Source organism: Bos mutus, chromosome 9, assembly GCF_027580195.1.
Source record: "Bos mutus isolate GX-2022 chromosome 9, NWIPB_WYAK_1.1, whole genome shotgun sequence".
NCBI classification, from domain to species: domain Eukaryota; kingdom Metazoa; phylum Chordata; class Mammalia; order Artiodactyla; family Bovidae; genus Bos; species Bos mutus.
In genome coordinates this window covers 98,543,282-98,558,953 of record NC_091625.1, presented here as the reverse complement: position 1 = coordinate 98,558,953, position 15,672 = coordinate 98,543,282, and the positions used below count along the sequence as shown (strand labels likewise).

At 41.0% G+C, this 15,672-nt stretch overlaps 1 protein-coding gene across 7 annotated transcripts in view; it reads right to left on the bottom strand.

The window, feature by feature from the left end:
* The window catches only part of QKI (QKI, KH domain containing RNA binding), a 160,489-nt gene extending 145,347 nt beyond the window's left edge, over positions 1–15,142 (bottom strand). For 3 of the 7 annotated variants that reach the window (XR_011465439.1, XM_070377005.1, XM_070377006.1), the window contains exon 1: positions 14,753–15,036. Coding sequence is in view for 5 of the 7 variants with exons in the window: in XM_070377005.1 (XP_070233106.1) it covers positions 14,753–14,894 (142 nt within the window). In the remaining 2 variants the exon portion in view is untranslated. Of the gene's footprint in view, positions 1–13,449; positions 13,602–14,752 lie in introns of those variants that run through there. The other 4 variants (XM_070377008.1, XM_070377010.1, XM_070377009.1 and 1 more) reach the window with 2 other exon arrangements.
* Positions 15,143–15,672: the final 530 nt, after the last annotated feature.

Below are 15,672 nucleotides of genomic sequence, written 5' to 3'. Positions count from 1 at the left end.
GTCGGACCGACTGAGCGAGTGATCTGATCTGATCTGATCTGAGTGACTCTCACTTTCTTTCTACCCTACAAACAGATGGGAAAACAAGGGCAACAGTGACAGACTCTACTTTTTTGAGCTCCAAAATCACTGCACATGGTCAGTCCTAAAGGAAATCAATCCTGACTATTCACTGGAAGGATTGATGCTGAAGTTGAAACTCCAATACTTTGGCCACCTGATGCAAAGAACTGACTCCTTAGAAAAGACTCTGATGCTGGGAAAGATTGAAGGCAGGAGAAGGGGACAACAGAGGATGAGATGGCTGGATGGCATCACCGACTCAATAGACGTGAGTTTGAGTAAACTCCAGGAGTTGGTGATGTACAGGGAGGCATGGCGTGCTGCAGTCCATGGGGTCACAAAGAGTAGGACATGACTGAGCAACTGAACTGACTGACCTACCCTACTATTCAAACAACTTAAAGGTATGGAATGAATCTGAAGCTTTGCTGTATTTTTCCTAAGATGCCACACATAGTATGCATTCAAATATTTGCAAACAGAATAAAAAAACTTCAAATAAATATGTTGTCATTAAAAGCTACTATGTGAAATCTGCAACTGACATTACTCAAAAATTGCATGTCACATAATAGCAATCACTTCCTACTGGAATGCAGCATAAAACACTGCTTTCCAAGCACCACATTACAAAAATAAAAGAATTACAACACTTAGTAACCTAAGGCTTCTTAAACAGTTAAGAATTAAAATTCTGAAACCACAGATATATCATCATTCAAGCTTCCTGAAAATAAAATGATATGTACGATAGTAAAAAGTTGATAAATTATAATATACCTCTATAAGATGAACTGTTACCATAAAAACCGTATTGTTAAATGATATAAAATGGGAGTGGAAAATGCTCATGACATAATTTATTTCAAAAAAAATAATTCACATTAAGGTTCAAAGATAGCATGCTAGGATACTTCTCTGCTTTCACAGCACCACCTTTCCAAGGATTCAGAGACCACTGAGCACCGTACTGTGAAAGGTGAATTAAGCTTTGCATTTTCAGGAATTTGCTGGTGCTCCAGTGGTTAGGACTCAGCATATTCAATCCCAGAGCCCAGGTTCAATTCCTGGTTCAGTTCAGTCGCTCAGTCATGTCCAACTCTTTTCAACCCCATGAATCGCAGCACGCCAGGCCTCCCTGTCCATCACCAACTCCGGGAGTTTACTCAAACTCACGTCCATCGAGTCAGTGATGCCATCCAGCCATCTCATCCTCTGTCGTCCCCTTCTCCTTCTGCCTCCAATGCCTCCCAGCATCAGAGTCTTTTCCAATGAGTCAACTCTTCGCATGAGGTGGCCAAGGAACTGGAGTTTCAGCTTCAGCATCATTCCTTCCAAAGAACACCCAGGACTGATCTCCTTTAGAATGGACTGGTTGGATCTCCTTGCAGTCCAAGGGACTCTCAAGAGTCTTCTCCAACACCACAGTTCAAAAGCATCAATTCTTCGGCGTTCAGCTTTCTTCACAGTCCAACTCTCACATCTATGCATGACCACTGGAGAAACCATAGCCTTGACTAGATGAACCTTTGTTGGCAAAATAATGTCTCTGCTTTTAATATGCTATCCAGGTTGGTCATAACTTTCCCTCCAAGGAGTAAGCGTCTTTTAATTTTATGGCTGCAGTCAACATCTGCAGTAATTTTGGAGCCCCCAAAAATAAAGTCTGACACTGTTTCTTTCCAGTTTCTGCATCTAATTCCCATGAAGTGATGGGACCAGATGCCATGATCTTAGTTTTCTGAATGTTGAGCTTTAAGCCAACTTTTTCACTCTCCTCTTTCACTTTCATCAAGAGGCTTTTTTTTTTAATTCCTCTTTACTTTCTGCCATAAGTGTGGTGTCGTCTGCATATCTGAGATTATTGATATTTCTCCCAGCAATCTTGATTCCAGCTTGTGCTTCTTCCAGCCCAGCATTTCTCAGGAGGTACTCTGCATATAAGTTAAATAAGCAGGGTGACGATATATAGCCTTAGGGTAACTAAAATTCTGCAAGCCATGCCACAAGGCCAAAAAAAAAAAAAGTTTGCATCTTCAATTCTCTACATTTCAGGAATAACAAAAAAGAGCAAAAGTGGTGGGGGCGGGGCTGGGGGGTGTAAAATGCAAGCTATTATCCACTCTACAAAGGCACCACAGTAGACCTCTTCTTCCTGGTCCTCCAAATATTAACAAAGAAAACATATCCATCCTTCTTCTCTCATGGCCAAGTTCAACTTCAAGTAATGGAAGGAAAAATGGTATTTTACAACTGACTTGTCATTAAAAAAAAAAAAAAACCGCTCAGTATAACAACTAGAAACATAATTTAAATGCAGCAACTAATAATAAAACACGTATTTCCACAAATCAAAAAGTTCCTAAGAAGGAACTTAAAATTGCAAGCCATTTCAAAGCAAAATATATAATACTCACCCAACCAAAAAAAGCTGATAAGGAATGCTATAAACGATAATAAAGTGAGACAAAATTACCTTTTACTGCTGATAATTTTTTATTACTATAATAAAACTACAATCTCCAAAAGAACTTTCTCTTTATACAATATGTAATAGTAAACTATGGCACACTTTTTTTTTCATACCTAGATTAATAAACAGAAATCAACTGCCTGGTAAAGATTTTAGAATTGCAAAGGTAACATACAAACAATACGTTTAAAGAGACTTGACACAGTCCCTTTCCAAAACAAACCAAAACTATTCAAACAACGAAGCTGTAAAGGCAGAGAATATTTCAGAATATTGCAGTAATCAATCCAATGTCCTAAACCATTCATATTTTATATAGTCAACATAGTAACATACGGTCTCTTAAAAAAAAACTCTTTAAAGAAATATCACAACTGATTTAAGTACTACCCCAAATTAAATTCAGCAACTAATATTTGTCATATTCCTGAACAACAACTCTTCTCTTACAATTTAAGGAAGAAAAATTTCCTATTCTGGCAAGACAGTTATCTCTCAACACATTTTAATCACTAAACACTGTCTTTTGTGTACTAATATCTCCATCTGCTGGAACAGAACTTTCTTACTACCAAAGTTCCTAAGGACAAAAACTCTGCAGTAGAGATTTTGCAACTACTTAAAAATAAAATTCAATACTTAATTTCTACCTGGGGATTTTTTTCCCTCTAACTCATAGGACCTTAAAAGCTTAGACCTATCCTTATTCTTTTACCAACATTATTCAGAAAAATTCACTAAATTAAAACACTTTGCCTGCTATGTTCTCTTCTCTCTCTATCCTTAGGCTTAAGATACAAAGCAGTAACCTGAACAGCACAATCTTTTTCCTTTTAGGTTATCTTAAAGTTCTCTATCGCTCTGGAACATATCTCCATAAATACACACACTCACTAACCCCTGATTATAAAATATATTTTCCCATAATTTCTGCTGGACATGGGGTAAAAACTAACAGAAACAGCAGTAAAACAGCAAAAGAACTTAGCTAATAACTGACAACATCAAAAGCTCAAAAACAAGATTTGGTAGAAAAAAATACTTATTACAAATTGAATAAATCCAAAGAAAGAAAGAAGAAAATTATATCAATTGGAAGAATAAGAGATCACTGGTTTTATCTATAATTTGTAACATGTCTAAAATATATTAAAAATGTTATATTCAGTAGTTTTACAATTATTAGCAATATTATTTTGAAAGTATGTTCTTTATATTGTAGCATAAAGTAAATAGGAAATTCTGTCACTGTCAGAAACCACATTATTTTGGTGTTGGCAGAAAAAGAAAGATATGATTATAAAATTAAATAAATGTTAAGATTGAATTGAAAGTACAAACATGAACTCATTAACTGTTGAGCTCTGTTCACAGAAAATGGCCAATGGCTTGGAAGTAACCTCACCCTGACAGCAACCAATATGCTCAGGGACTAAATTCACATCTCTAGTACCATTTCCACTAAAAAAAAAAAAAAAAACCTTGCAGAAAGGGTTAATTCTAGCCGTGGGGCAGGGAGTTTGGGGCATCAAACTGTCCCAGCAAACAAGGAAGATTTTCAAAAGACACAAAAGCCAGTTAAGATTATCACAGGCCAAAATTGTGACAACTTGAACATCAAAAAGAATATTAATTGCAGTGAGTTTATTAAGATTCTTGAGCCCTTAATAATTATCATGAAACACAGAAAAAATTCATTAGTCATCTTTTGAGCTAGCTAGCAAACCAACACTTTACTTTGAAAACCAACGCTTAATAAAAATTAATTATTTAATAAGAATCTATCTAACTCTTCCATTGGGAACATATTCTAGGTTCCCTCAGGCAGAACCAAAACTGGGTTCCCAGGGGGAAGAGACACCCATGGTGTTATACTTGAACCTGTCCATCCTTAGATGGATTCCAAAGTAACAGATACAGAAGACATAAAGGAACAAGCTCAGTAACAAGAAAGTCACATCAGTGTCATAAAAAAAAGAGAGAGAGATGGTTCTAGATTTAAGGCTTCAAGCTCTAACAGTCAGATTCACTGAGTGATTCTGAGTCAGATTCTGATTTCCACAAGCCAGTTCAGTTATAAAGAATATTCTGGAGATAAAAGGAAATCTGAGGGGCTTCTCTGGTGGCTTAGCAGTAAAATATGCCTGCAGTGCCCAAGACGCAGCCAATGCAGGATGGGGTTCGATCCCTGAGTTGGGAAGTTCCCCTGGAGAAGGAAATGGCAACCCACTACAGTATTCTTGCCTGGGAAATTCCACGAACAGAGCATCTGGCAGGCTACACAGTCCATGGGGTTGCAAAGCGTTCGACAGGATCAAACCAACTTGGCACACAAGGGGATCTGACTACAGATTGCTTATTACATGAATTGTAGGATTAATCCATTTTGTTCAGTGTGAATTTACTATGTAGAAAACTTGTTAGTTTTTAAAGAGATATATAAATATTTAGAGATAGAATGCCAAAATCTCTAATTTACCTTAAATAAATTAAAGTGTGGGCTTCCCTGGTGGCTCAGACAATAAAGAATCTGCCTGCAATGCAGGAGACCTGGGTTCAGTCCCTGGATTGGGAAGATCCCCAGAGAAGAAAATGGCAACCCACTCCAGCATTCTTGCCTGGGAAATGCCACAGACAGAGAAGTCTGGCAGGCTACAGTCCATGGGGTGGCAAAAGAGTTGGACACAAGTGAGCGACAGACACACACACACACACACACAGTAAAATGGATGATAAGCAGTCAAGTTCCCAGCAAGTCTTCACGGTACTTGATAAAACACATATATTTAACAGTATTAGGTAAGTACAGTTGAAATAAAAATTTTAAGTCAAACTATGTCAAAAATTCCCAAGATTCCCCAAACCAAGAGTTTCTTCAATTCTCTTTAACTCACACAGAAATGAAAGTTCAACTCTAAGTAACCAAAAACTGGACTGACAGGTAAAAACATGAGCCCCATGTGTTCTCAATACTTTAATATGAATACAGTAACTTACAGGTAAAGAAAACAATAATTTGCATGTATATTTTCAGTTAAAATACCATTTAAAAAAACTCTAAAAAGTTAAAATCTAAAACACAGAAAAGTCAAAAAATATTTTTTCTTAAATATCTGGAGAAAATATAAGATTCTTTCCAAATTCCCTACTGTCTTAATTCTCCAGTGTCCAAAGTCTACTTCCTTAAATCTATTTGTTCTATACACTCTTGCTAGTTTATCCCCAGAGATTTCATCATGTCATCCTGATACAACCCAAGTCATCAATGGTTCCTTACAGGACAGAGTAAAGCCTGAACATTCGCCCCAGTTCAGAGCCCAGCACAATAAAGCTGTAAACTGGCTTTCTGGCCCTGCTCTTCCTTCTCACTGCTTCTCTTGATGCATCTGTCATCTCAACAAACCTCCTTGAAAAACACTTTTATGAAAGTCTTTCAATCTCCCATCACCACTGTTTTGATACTACTTCACTTTTCCCTTCTGCTGGAATATCTTTTACCCTCCCATTCACCTCATTAAAAACCAACTAATAATACCATTCACCTATTAATACCAACTACTTCTTAAAAAATCCTTATTAGACACTTCAGCAGTGTCTGAACTTCCAAAATGCTAGAAGTGAATGACTCTCCTGAACACAAAAACTAGTGATATTCATTTGGATAATTTACCCTTCTCCTTTTTGTTTTCTTCTCTCATTCTCTACAAACTGCCTTGCTTATCTGGTTGCCCATCCTATGAAAAACAACCTGAAAATGTTGACAGAAGTCAGATGCTGCTGCCTTATAGCCTAAGAAACTCTCTTGCGTATAATATTCTCCCCATCTTCTGAGCATTTTGAAGTTACCAGTGTAGCTGATAATTCCATTTAGAAACTAAGGTTCAGAAAGGTTACAGACCTTGTCCAAGATCACCAAACTAATCAGTTAGCTGTAAAGTCATGAACAGATTCCCAAGCCAAAGAACTGTTACGACTTTGCAACCTAAGTCTCATTAGCATATGGACAGAAACACACATTCATTTCCATGTTCATGCTGGCACACGCGTGTACACAGGCCCATGCACAGTCAACACCCGAATGCCTGCTCTAACACTGGGGGCACCACTGCACAATGGGGACAGCAGCAGCGACGCTAACAAAGGATTGGGGGCAGTGAATCTCAGAGCAACTGACACATGGTCTTAGTTTGAAATTTTTATTTCTTCTTATCAATTCTATCAGAGTTGACACATTACCGTAAAAAGGCAAGTAACGGTGGTTTATACTCAATTCTTTCGCATCTACTGGAAACAGTGAAAGCTCCAGATGTGGGCCTCGGGAACAGGATGCAGGGGCTATCTAGTGCAGCTCTATTTCCACAGGATTTATTATCATCTACCTTTTGGCTGCCATTAGAGTTGCCTACCTATGCTTGTAACCACCCTATGCTAATCTGAAACTGATACAAGTTTGTATAGTCCTGATTTAAATTGCCCAACAATAGTAAACTCTGACACAAGTTTCCTCTTGAGTAGTTTTCAAAAATAGGAATTTACAGTAATGAAGAGTAGAAACAATACTCAATATTCACTAGATTTATTTGCACCATGTTATTTTAAGAGCTAAAGCTCTATCCTTTGGCTACTAATCAGTTTAAGTGAATGAGTTGATATTCTCTAAAAATGTGTTTACTTTATTATTAGCCCTTCAATTATCATAAAGATCTACCACTGAATAGTGTAATAGTGTAATAATAATGTGTGTGTGTGTGTATTCTAGCTCCAAAACTATGACCAGCATTTTGCTGAAGCCCAACATTTCACAGAATCAGGAAAACCCTCATGTGTTGTTTTTTTTTTTCCCATCATGTCCACAATCCAAGGCATCAGCAGTTCTCCTCCTCTGTTCCTTGTAGGCAGTAGCGCAGTCAACCCGCAAGCCCCCCACCCTGCTGTGTGATCTGGACCAGTCACAAGGCTTCCTAACTCGGTCTCTGCACCTGTGAAATGAAACCTCATCCCCCACCTCACAATCCCTGGTAGCTCTGAAATTCCATCATCTTCGGGCATCACCTTAGCACACCTTACACTCAACTGCATCTAAGAAATGTTTCATATTTCTCCCAGTTTTTTCCACATATAATCCCCTTCAAACACTCTTTGTAAATGAATTTTCAGACCCTGTAAAATATTATGACATTGAGTTAATGGAAAAGTTTCAAGTAAAAACTGCATAAAAGTTTGCTTTTTACTAGCGCTTTCTTTTTAATGTAATAAATATATGTATCTTATGTACTTTTCCTCCAAGAATCTGCAAATGACCAGGAGATCATGCCCCATCTTTACAACAACTCGTCCTGCACTAAAGTCAAAAGCAAGATATTTAATATCCACTCCCTTTTCCACTGTTGATACATAATCATTTTAATCCTGAGGCCAGACAAATTTTTACTTTGAAAAACATGCTTGCTCTGAACTTCACAGTTGCAGCACCCATGCGCAAGGATTTCAAGGCCAGCTCACATCCACTGCATGGCTCCCTTTATACACAGGCAGGCTTGGACACATGCAAACACATACACCCCTTCCTTACAACCATGGCTGCGTAGCACAGGACCGCTTCATGGACTTAACTGCACTTTCATGTTTTTCTGAGACTTCAACCCCCCTGAATAGCATTCAAATTGATAAATTCTGCTTTAACAAAAGTAATGTGAAAGAAATGCTAAATGTAAATTGAATCATTTCACCAACCTCAAAATTTAGTTTAATAAAAATATGTAGGTTAGAATCAAATATATGAAACAACAGTATGAACATAAACACAATTCTGTTTATTTTATTAAGACTTGACAGGATTGCTAGGTTTTGAAATGAGTTTCTGCTTCAGGAAACTGAGGAAATGTTGAGAACATTAAGTACAGTCATCACCTTGTTAATTACAAGAATTTTGGATAAATCACTTAACTTCAACAAGCTATGTATTTGTTAAACTCTTGACAGATTTACTTTAAACACTGTTACAGATAAAGCAGAGAAGTAGACTCTTTTTAAGAGAATTAAATTTCAGTTAACTGAAATTTTCAATTTATCAGTCTTCTAAGTAATGACACTTTCAACTTAGCTTCAATAAACACCTGTGTCTTAAAACCTGCTATTTGTGTTAAATTACTGTAACCGCCACATATGTTTACTCAGCTTTCCTCTAAACTAAAACCATTCAAATAGTCCTTATTTATCCTGAGCACATCAAAGCATTAGGGAAAAGAAGTCTTTCATATTCACTGTGCTTTGCACAGAGTACAAGACATACATATCTGCTGAATGTTGCCTTTATACTTAACTGACTAAGGGAAGGTTCACCTATGTAATTCCATAAATGCCAAAACATGCACAAGCTGAGACGAACACTGACAGATCTTCTCTGCCTATGGACTGATCCACTTTGTATAAGACTGGCTAGAAACTACTGCTTAAGTAAAGCAACTTCATCTTTCTAATTCTCATTCACACCAATGGTAGTAAAATAAAATTAAGCTCCTTGAGGGCATGTACTTCAAAAAATATTTTAAAATTTCTAAAAAATACCATTTTTAAGAAAAACGTGTACCTTTTTTTTTCTAATTACCCAAAACCATCTGCTTAATCCTGTATTTTAGAGAAACTAGAAATGAAAAAAGAATTTAAACTGTGAACTTATTTATTAATTCAACAAATACCTGAGATCGCACATATGCAGGCTATGAGGTGGCCACTTTTAAGAAACTATTTCTAACAAACAAAAGAGAGAGATGACGTTACAAACCAGAGACTGACAAAAAAAGAGATGATATTACCATGTTAAGTATGTTGATAACTATACAGAGAGTAGTACCTAACACAGGCCGGGGGGTTATATTTATAGTCAAATTTCGTAACAGAGTCACACTAACAAAACAAACTGTACTCACTATGAAAAGATTAATGCTATTTTTGCTTTCTATTAAATGAAAATAAACCTGTAAAAATCTTACTTGGGCATCAAACAACCTAGCTATTTTGAGTCCGAACACTGCAATGCCAATTCAAAAAAGGGATAAGCACTTCCTAAAAGTTCTCATTAAGAGATACATTTTTGCACGTAGAATTCACACTGAACTGTCAATGTCAAAACAAGAGGGGTCAGAGCACATGACAAAGTCCTGTCAATCATGTAAATAAAAAATCAGCACATAATTTTAACTATGACTTCTTCACATGGGCCCATGCACTGGCCCCTTCCGCTGACCCTAAAATAGATCCTTACATATCTCACAATAGCTGACATGTAAGTAACAGAAAACTGCTCAGTGGGCTCCAACTTTTAAGTAATCAAAAACTAAAACAACAGCATAGCACTTCCAACATCTCCAACAGAGTAAGGCCAAGTTTTACTTACAACTGCATCATTATAAATCAAAGTATATTAACAGCATTAAATTCTCAAGTAAAATAAAATGTGGTTCCAGTCAGATTATAAAAGTTGCCCTTATAATCATACTGGTGTAATTCTCCTTAACACCCAAAAAAAAAGTCAAAAAACGAAACAAAAACCTTATACTGGCCTCAAAAAAGGAGCACCTGAATCATGCTCAGGAAAGGGAAGGAGGGTTCACTTCATGTCTTTTGTTGCAGGAATCTATTTCCCTTAAGAAGGAAGCCAAAAACCATCTGTTCTTATGAAAAACGGATGCATTTCAACTTCAGGATTGTGACTAGTAGGGGGATACCAACAGGAATAAAATATGTACAAAGCATTAAAAGATAAAATTATCTTGTTTTCACTTGATATTCTCAAAGCCATTTAAGAAAAGGTGCTCATACCAAACACACTAGCAAATGTGATTAGCAGAGACCTATTTCTATTAACTCAAGTACATTATCATGTAAACTGGATAAAGTTAAGAAAAAGAAATCATCTGCATCATAGTATGTACAAGCATTTTATATACACACTGTCTAGAAGTTAAGCTTCAAAAGTATTGAATAAATGTTGAATAAATGACCCATGATACAAATTATCATTTCCTTTATTACCTTATTATAGCTGCTGACACCTCCTGGGTGAGGAGAAAAAAGGATAATGGAGAAAACTGATCACAAAAACTAGCTTCTTTCTCATTACTAATAATGCAAAGGTCCGTGCATACAAAAGCACAACCTTTGCTTCTAAAGAACAAATTCATTACTTCAACTTAAAATCAGTTTGTCACAGATATTGATTATTGTCAACAATGCTTCGTCGGGGGGACAATCAACTATAATAAACTTATATAACAAAATTCCTCTCAATAAAAAAAACCATGTAATTCTAAACTGAGCAAGATTTCTTAAAAAAAAAAAAAAAAAGAAGTAAGAAAGGGAGAAGAAACTGAGAAAAAATAAATTGAGGTCAAAAAGAAAATTTACATCTCTCCTCACCCCCCAACCCCAAAAAAGATCATGAAAAAGTGAACACAAATTTTTCATATCACTAATGTGAACTCTAACACGTTTGCTTTTTCTGAACCATGCACTACTTTTTTAGTTATTCACAAAAAAAGATTTAGGCTAGCCTTCCTCAAAAACTATACCATATATTCATATTAACTTTCATATCTGTCTAAAAATGAAAACTCAAAATCTAATTTTAATATCTCTAGATCTCCATTTTCCCCTATTTGGGATTTTTAAGTGGAGTGACTTTATTTTTACTTTTATGCTGTCTCAATTCTAAATTGCAATACTTTATTAAAACAGAATTTGCATTCAAATACTGTTCCTGCTTAAGTCTCATTTTCACAAGGGAAGGTTCCCCCAAAAAAAAAACCTATTCTTTCCCATGGATAGTCCCACGGTGGTTCAGTGGAAAACTTCTCTTTAAAGGAAGAGCAGTTTAACACTTTAAAACCTCAAACCTATCTGTGATCGTCTCTATCTCAATGGAAGACTAAGTAAGTATCAGAATTATCAACTGATGCTATGTCTTTCATGGTCCAACCTAGAATGCATTCAACAACCTAAAAAAACAACCATGCTAAATAAAGTTACTTCAGAGAAAAATCTGACACCCTGCCCCACAACAACAAAAAAACCAACACAGTAAACAAAAAAAGACTGTTCATAGTCCACAGCCAAAATATAAAGGTTAACTTGGCATAAAATTAAAATGCTCACTCTAAAGCATTCAAGTTTTAATCAACCAAACAAAATCTAGAACCCAGAAATCCCCAATGTGTAACCGAGCAAATAAATATTCTCAAACTGACCAGGAAATTTGTTTAACGCTTTTGAAAAATATTTCAAAATAAAATTGCTACTCATTCAAGACTTCCAATTATCAGAAGATACAACTACTGTCAGTAAGTACAATATCTTGATTAAACTAATCACTGAAATGAAATTTAGTTTTAAATAAATTTAAAAAGAATTCCTCAGCCAATCATATGGACAAAGGAAATTATAATTCCTAACCACAAACAAGTAGATTAATTTGTTTTGGACAATGATAGGCCACAAAGGAGTAAAGGACAACTTGCCAAATTGAAAATCCAATCCAGCACAGATAAAAACGTGATGAACTTCAGAAACCAATATTTTTAAGTCAAATTAAGTTTATAATAAGGCTAACAATTACAGGAAGCAGCTTATTCCACACTAAGGAATAACCCCCTTCCCTCCCTGTTTGTACTGGTCTGATAAAAAACAATCAAACTTCCTAGTCATTATGCTGTCCCTTTTTAAACATCCTAGCTACTATACAGGAGCATTCTTTATGCTGGGGAGTTGAAAAGGCTAAAACTCAACAGAGACTGAGACAGAGATGAAGTAAACCATAATAAAAATAAAAAATACATATTACTTAGACTGTTTCCTCCTCAACCAGTGGTTTACAACATTTAAAACTCAAACGATTACTATTTCCAAACAGAGAGAAACGAACAAACCAACCTTTGTTAGAAATAATGGACATAACTGGAATTCTAGATTTAGAAGATTAAAAATTATCATGCCAAAGATTAGAACCAACTTCAATTACCATTTAGAGATTTCAGACCAACATAACACTACAAATCTTTCAAAACTAGTCAGAGAAACTCAAATTATTTACTTCAAATAGTACAAACGAGGAGAAAACATTTGCAAACTTTTTATAATCTCCTATGCTGTCTTACTGAATCCAACATTTTAATTCAGACTTCAACTTAACTTTAACCCTAATATAATCAAAGCCTATTTTCACTTTAATGACTATAAAGGATTTCTTCTATACAACTAGGCTTAAAGAAAAAGCTTAACAAAAGTTTTTACGAATACTACTAAAACTTTAAATGCATCAAAATGTGCCAAAAAAAAATAGCGTTATTACTTCCACAGCGCATGTGGAATTCATGAAATCACATGAAATGTGATAAAAGTGTTCCGAAGTGTTTTCAAATATAAATACGGACACAGAGTGACAAAATAAACTATGATTTAAGTTTCAACTAAATTTAATATAGGTCAGGTAACTGAGAATGTTACACATTTTGCTCCAAACATCTCTTATGCTTAAAAAAAATAACTGGCGCCCCTTAGCGCCCACAATTGGAAATACTCAATTTAAGAGTTCCAACAATTTTTTTTTTTTTGACATTCCAGAAAGTTTTCTGCCTCCACAATCTTTCAAATGCCAACACAAATAGGAAAAGCAGAACCCCTTAAAGGTACAGCTCAAGTTTTCCCCGGAACAATTTGATATGAACAGATTTGCTGTTTCAACTATGGGGGGAAAAAGCTCATCTCAATGAGATCTATCCACTGCCATATGTTTAACATATAAGCACACACACACAAACAAAAAACAGTACACAGTAATATCCAACAGTTTTCTAACTTTCGAGTTGTTTCTGAGACTTTCATGGTAACCAAAGCTCCTGGGATGCTTCTTCAACCACCTTTTATCACGCAGATATTTCCGGTCTTTTGTTCTTGCGTGACATTCCAACTCCCCAACCTTCAGATTCCTTTCTCCCAGGTCTGTTGTAAAAATCTCTCAAAATCCTTGCGAAAAACCTACAATCCAATGTTCATCGCTATGCAGCAGTTTTCCGTTTTCTTCAAACAGTCCTCAAGGAGATGCTTCTAAGCAGAAAAAAAAGAAACTCCACGCTACTCGATTTTCAAAACTGACCCCCTTCGTGGTCGTCGCCTTTCCCCTGGCGGCCACGGAAACGTCCCCGGACGGGGACACTCCGGCCCGGCCGCGCCGGCGGACCTCGGTCGAGCCCTCTTCGAGTCGGCCGGAACGAACGTCCTCGGAGGTCCTCGCTCTTCGCAGCTCTTCGCAGCTCTCCGCCGACGAAGCCCTGCTGCAAACTTTTGCTCGCTTCGTCTTCGCCCTTTCGGGCGCCTCGGCTTCCTGTCCTACACACCGAGGCGGCCGCGGCCCCGGGGGAAAGCTCTCCGCCCAAGTTCTCTCCAAGTCGGACGCCGCCCGCACGCGTCCTCGCGGTATTTCGCGTTCACCCCCCCACCCCGAAAGTGAACTTAAAACTCCCCGACGGGGCTCGCTTCCCCAAACAAAAGGACAGAAAAGTGCTTTCCGCTGTCATTTTGTCCTCCTCTTCGGCTACGGCGGCTGTACTTTCGGTCGGCTCTGGGATGCCTTTCAATTCACCCAGCCCCACGGTCCTCGGTCCCCTCGAGTATTTACAAGCTGCGCAAACTTCCAAAACAAAAGCACAAGCCCCACTCGGAGAACCGCCAGGACCTCCGATGGGGGACGGAGGCGGGGTGGCCCCTCCGGCAGCGGCCCCGAGGCCGGTGTCCTTCAGGCGCCCGCGAGGCGCGAGGCGGGCGAGGCCGGGCTGCTCCCCGGGAGGCCCGCGGAGCTCGGGGCCGTCGCAGAGCTCGAGGCCGGGCCGGGAGCCGGCGGCCCCGCAGCCTCCCCGAGCGCACCCGCCGGGGCGGCAGCGGCGCAGGGCCGGGCCGGGGTGAGGAAGCCCGGGGTAGAAGGGGAGCGTCCCGCCCGCGGGTCCCGCCCGAGCCGCGGCCCCGGCCCGCCCGCCCCGCGCCCCCCGGCCTCGGCGCCGCCTCCGTGCGCCCCGCCCGGGCCTCCCCGGCCCCGGGCGCACGATCCCCCCGCCGGCGGCCGCGCGACCTTCCCGCCCTCCCCACACTCCGGCGGGCGTCGGGTCCCGGGGAGAGGGGCCGCCGCCCGGGCGCGGGCCGCGAGGGGCCGGGCCGGGCAGGACTCACCTTCGTCCAGCAGCCGCTCGAGGTGGTTGAAGATCCCGCAGAAGTTGGGCAGGCTGCTCATGAGCTTCTTGTCGTTCATCAGCTGCATCAGGTAATCTGGGGTGGGCTTCGGCTTCTCCTTCGTTTCCATTTCCCCCACCATATTCCAGGCTCCGCAGCTCACTCCGCCCGCCGCCGCCGCCGCCGCCGCCGGAGAGGGAGGGAGGGGCGGGGAGCCCCGGCCGCCGGCCGCTCGGGACTCGGCGTCCCGCTCCGCTCCGCTCCCGCGCCGGGCGCCCGGGCGGCCGGACCGCGCGCTCGCCGCGCTCTCCCCGCCCCCGCAGGCACTTTCCGCCCGCGGCCCGACGCGCTCCCGGCCCGCCGCCGCCGCTCCTCGGCCGCCGGCTCGGCGCGTCCCTCACGAGGCCGGCGGGCGGGAGGCGGGTCTCCGCGGGCCGAGTGCGGGCGCGGGGCCGCTCGGCGCCGGACGAGGAGGAGCCGGGCCGCCGCCGCCGCCGCTCGCCCGCCCGCTCGCTCGCTCGCTCGGCTGGTCGCGCCCGCTCGGCCGCCGCCGCCGCCTCTGCCGCGGGCTCGGGGTCTCTCTGGGCTGGTCCCCGCCGCGGCCGCCTCTCCGCTGCCGCTGCCGCCGCGCTCTGACTCCGCTCCTCCTCTTCCTCCTCCTCCTCGCCGCCTCCTCCTCCTCACTCACTTGGCGGCGGAGTTCGCCTCAGTTCAGGCGGCGCTGCCAGCGGCGGCGGCGGCGGCGGCGGCGCGGGGGGAGGGGCGGCGGCGCGGGAGGGCCGGGGCGGGCGGCGGGCGGGGCCGCGCAGGGCGGCCGTTAGCGGGGCCCGGCCGGCGCGCTCCTCCTCCCGCCGCCCCCCGCGGCCCCCGGCCCAGGCGCCGCCGCCGCCGCGCCGTCTCCCTCAGGCGGCCTGAGGGGA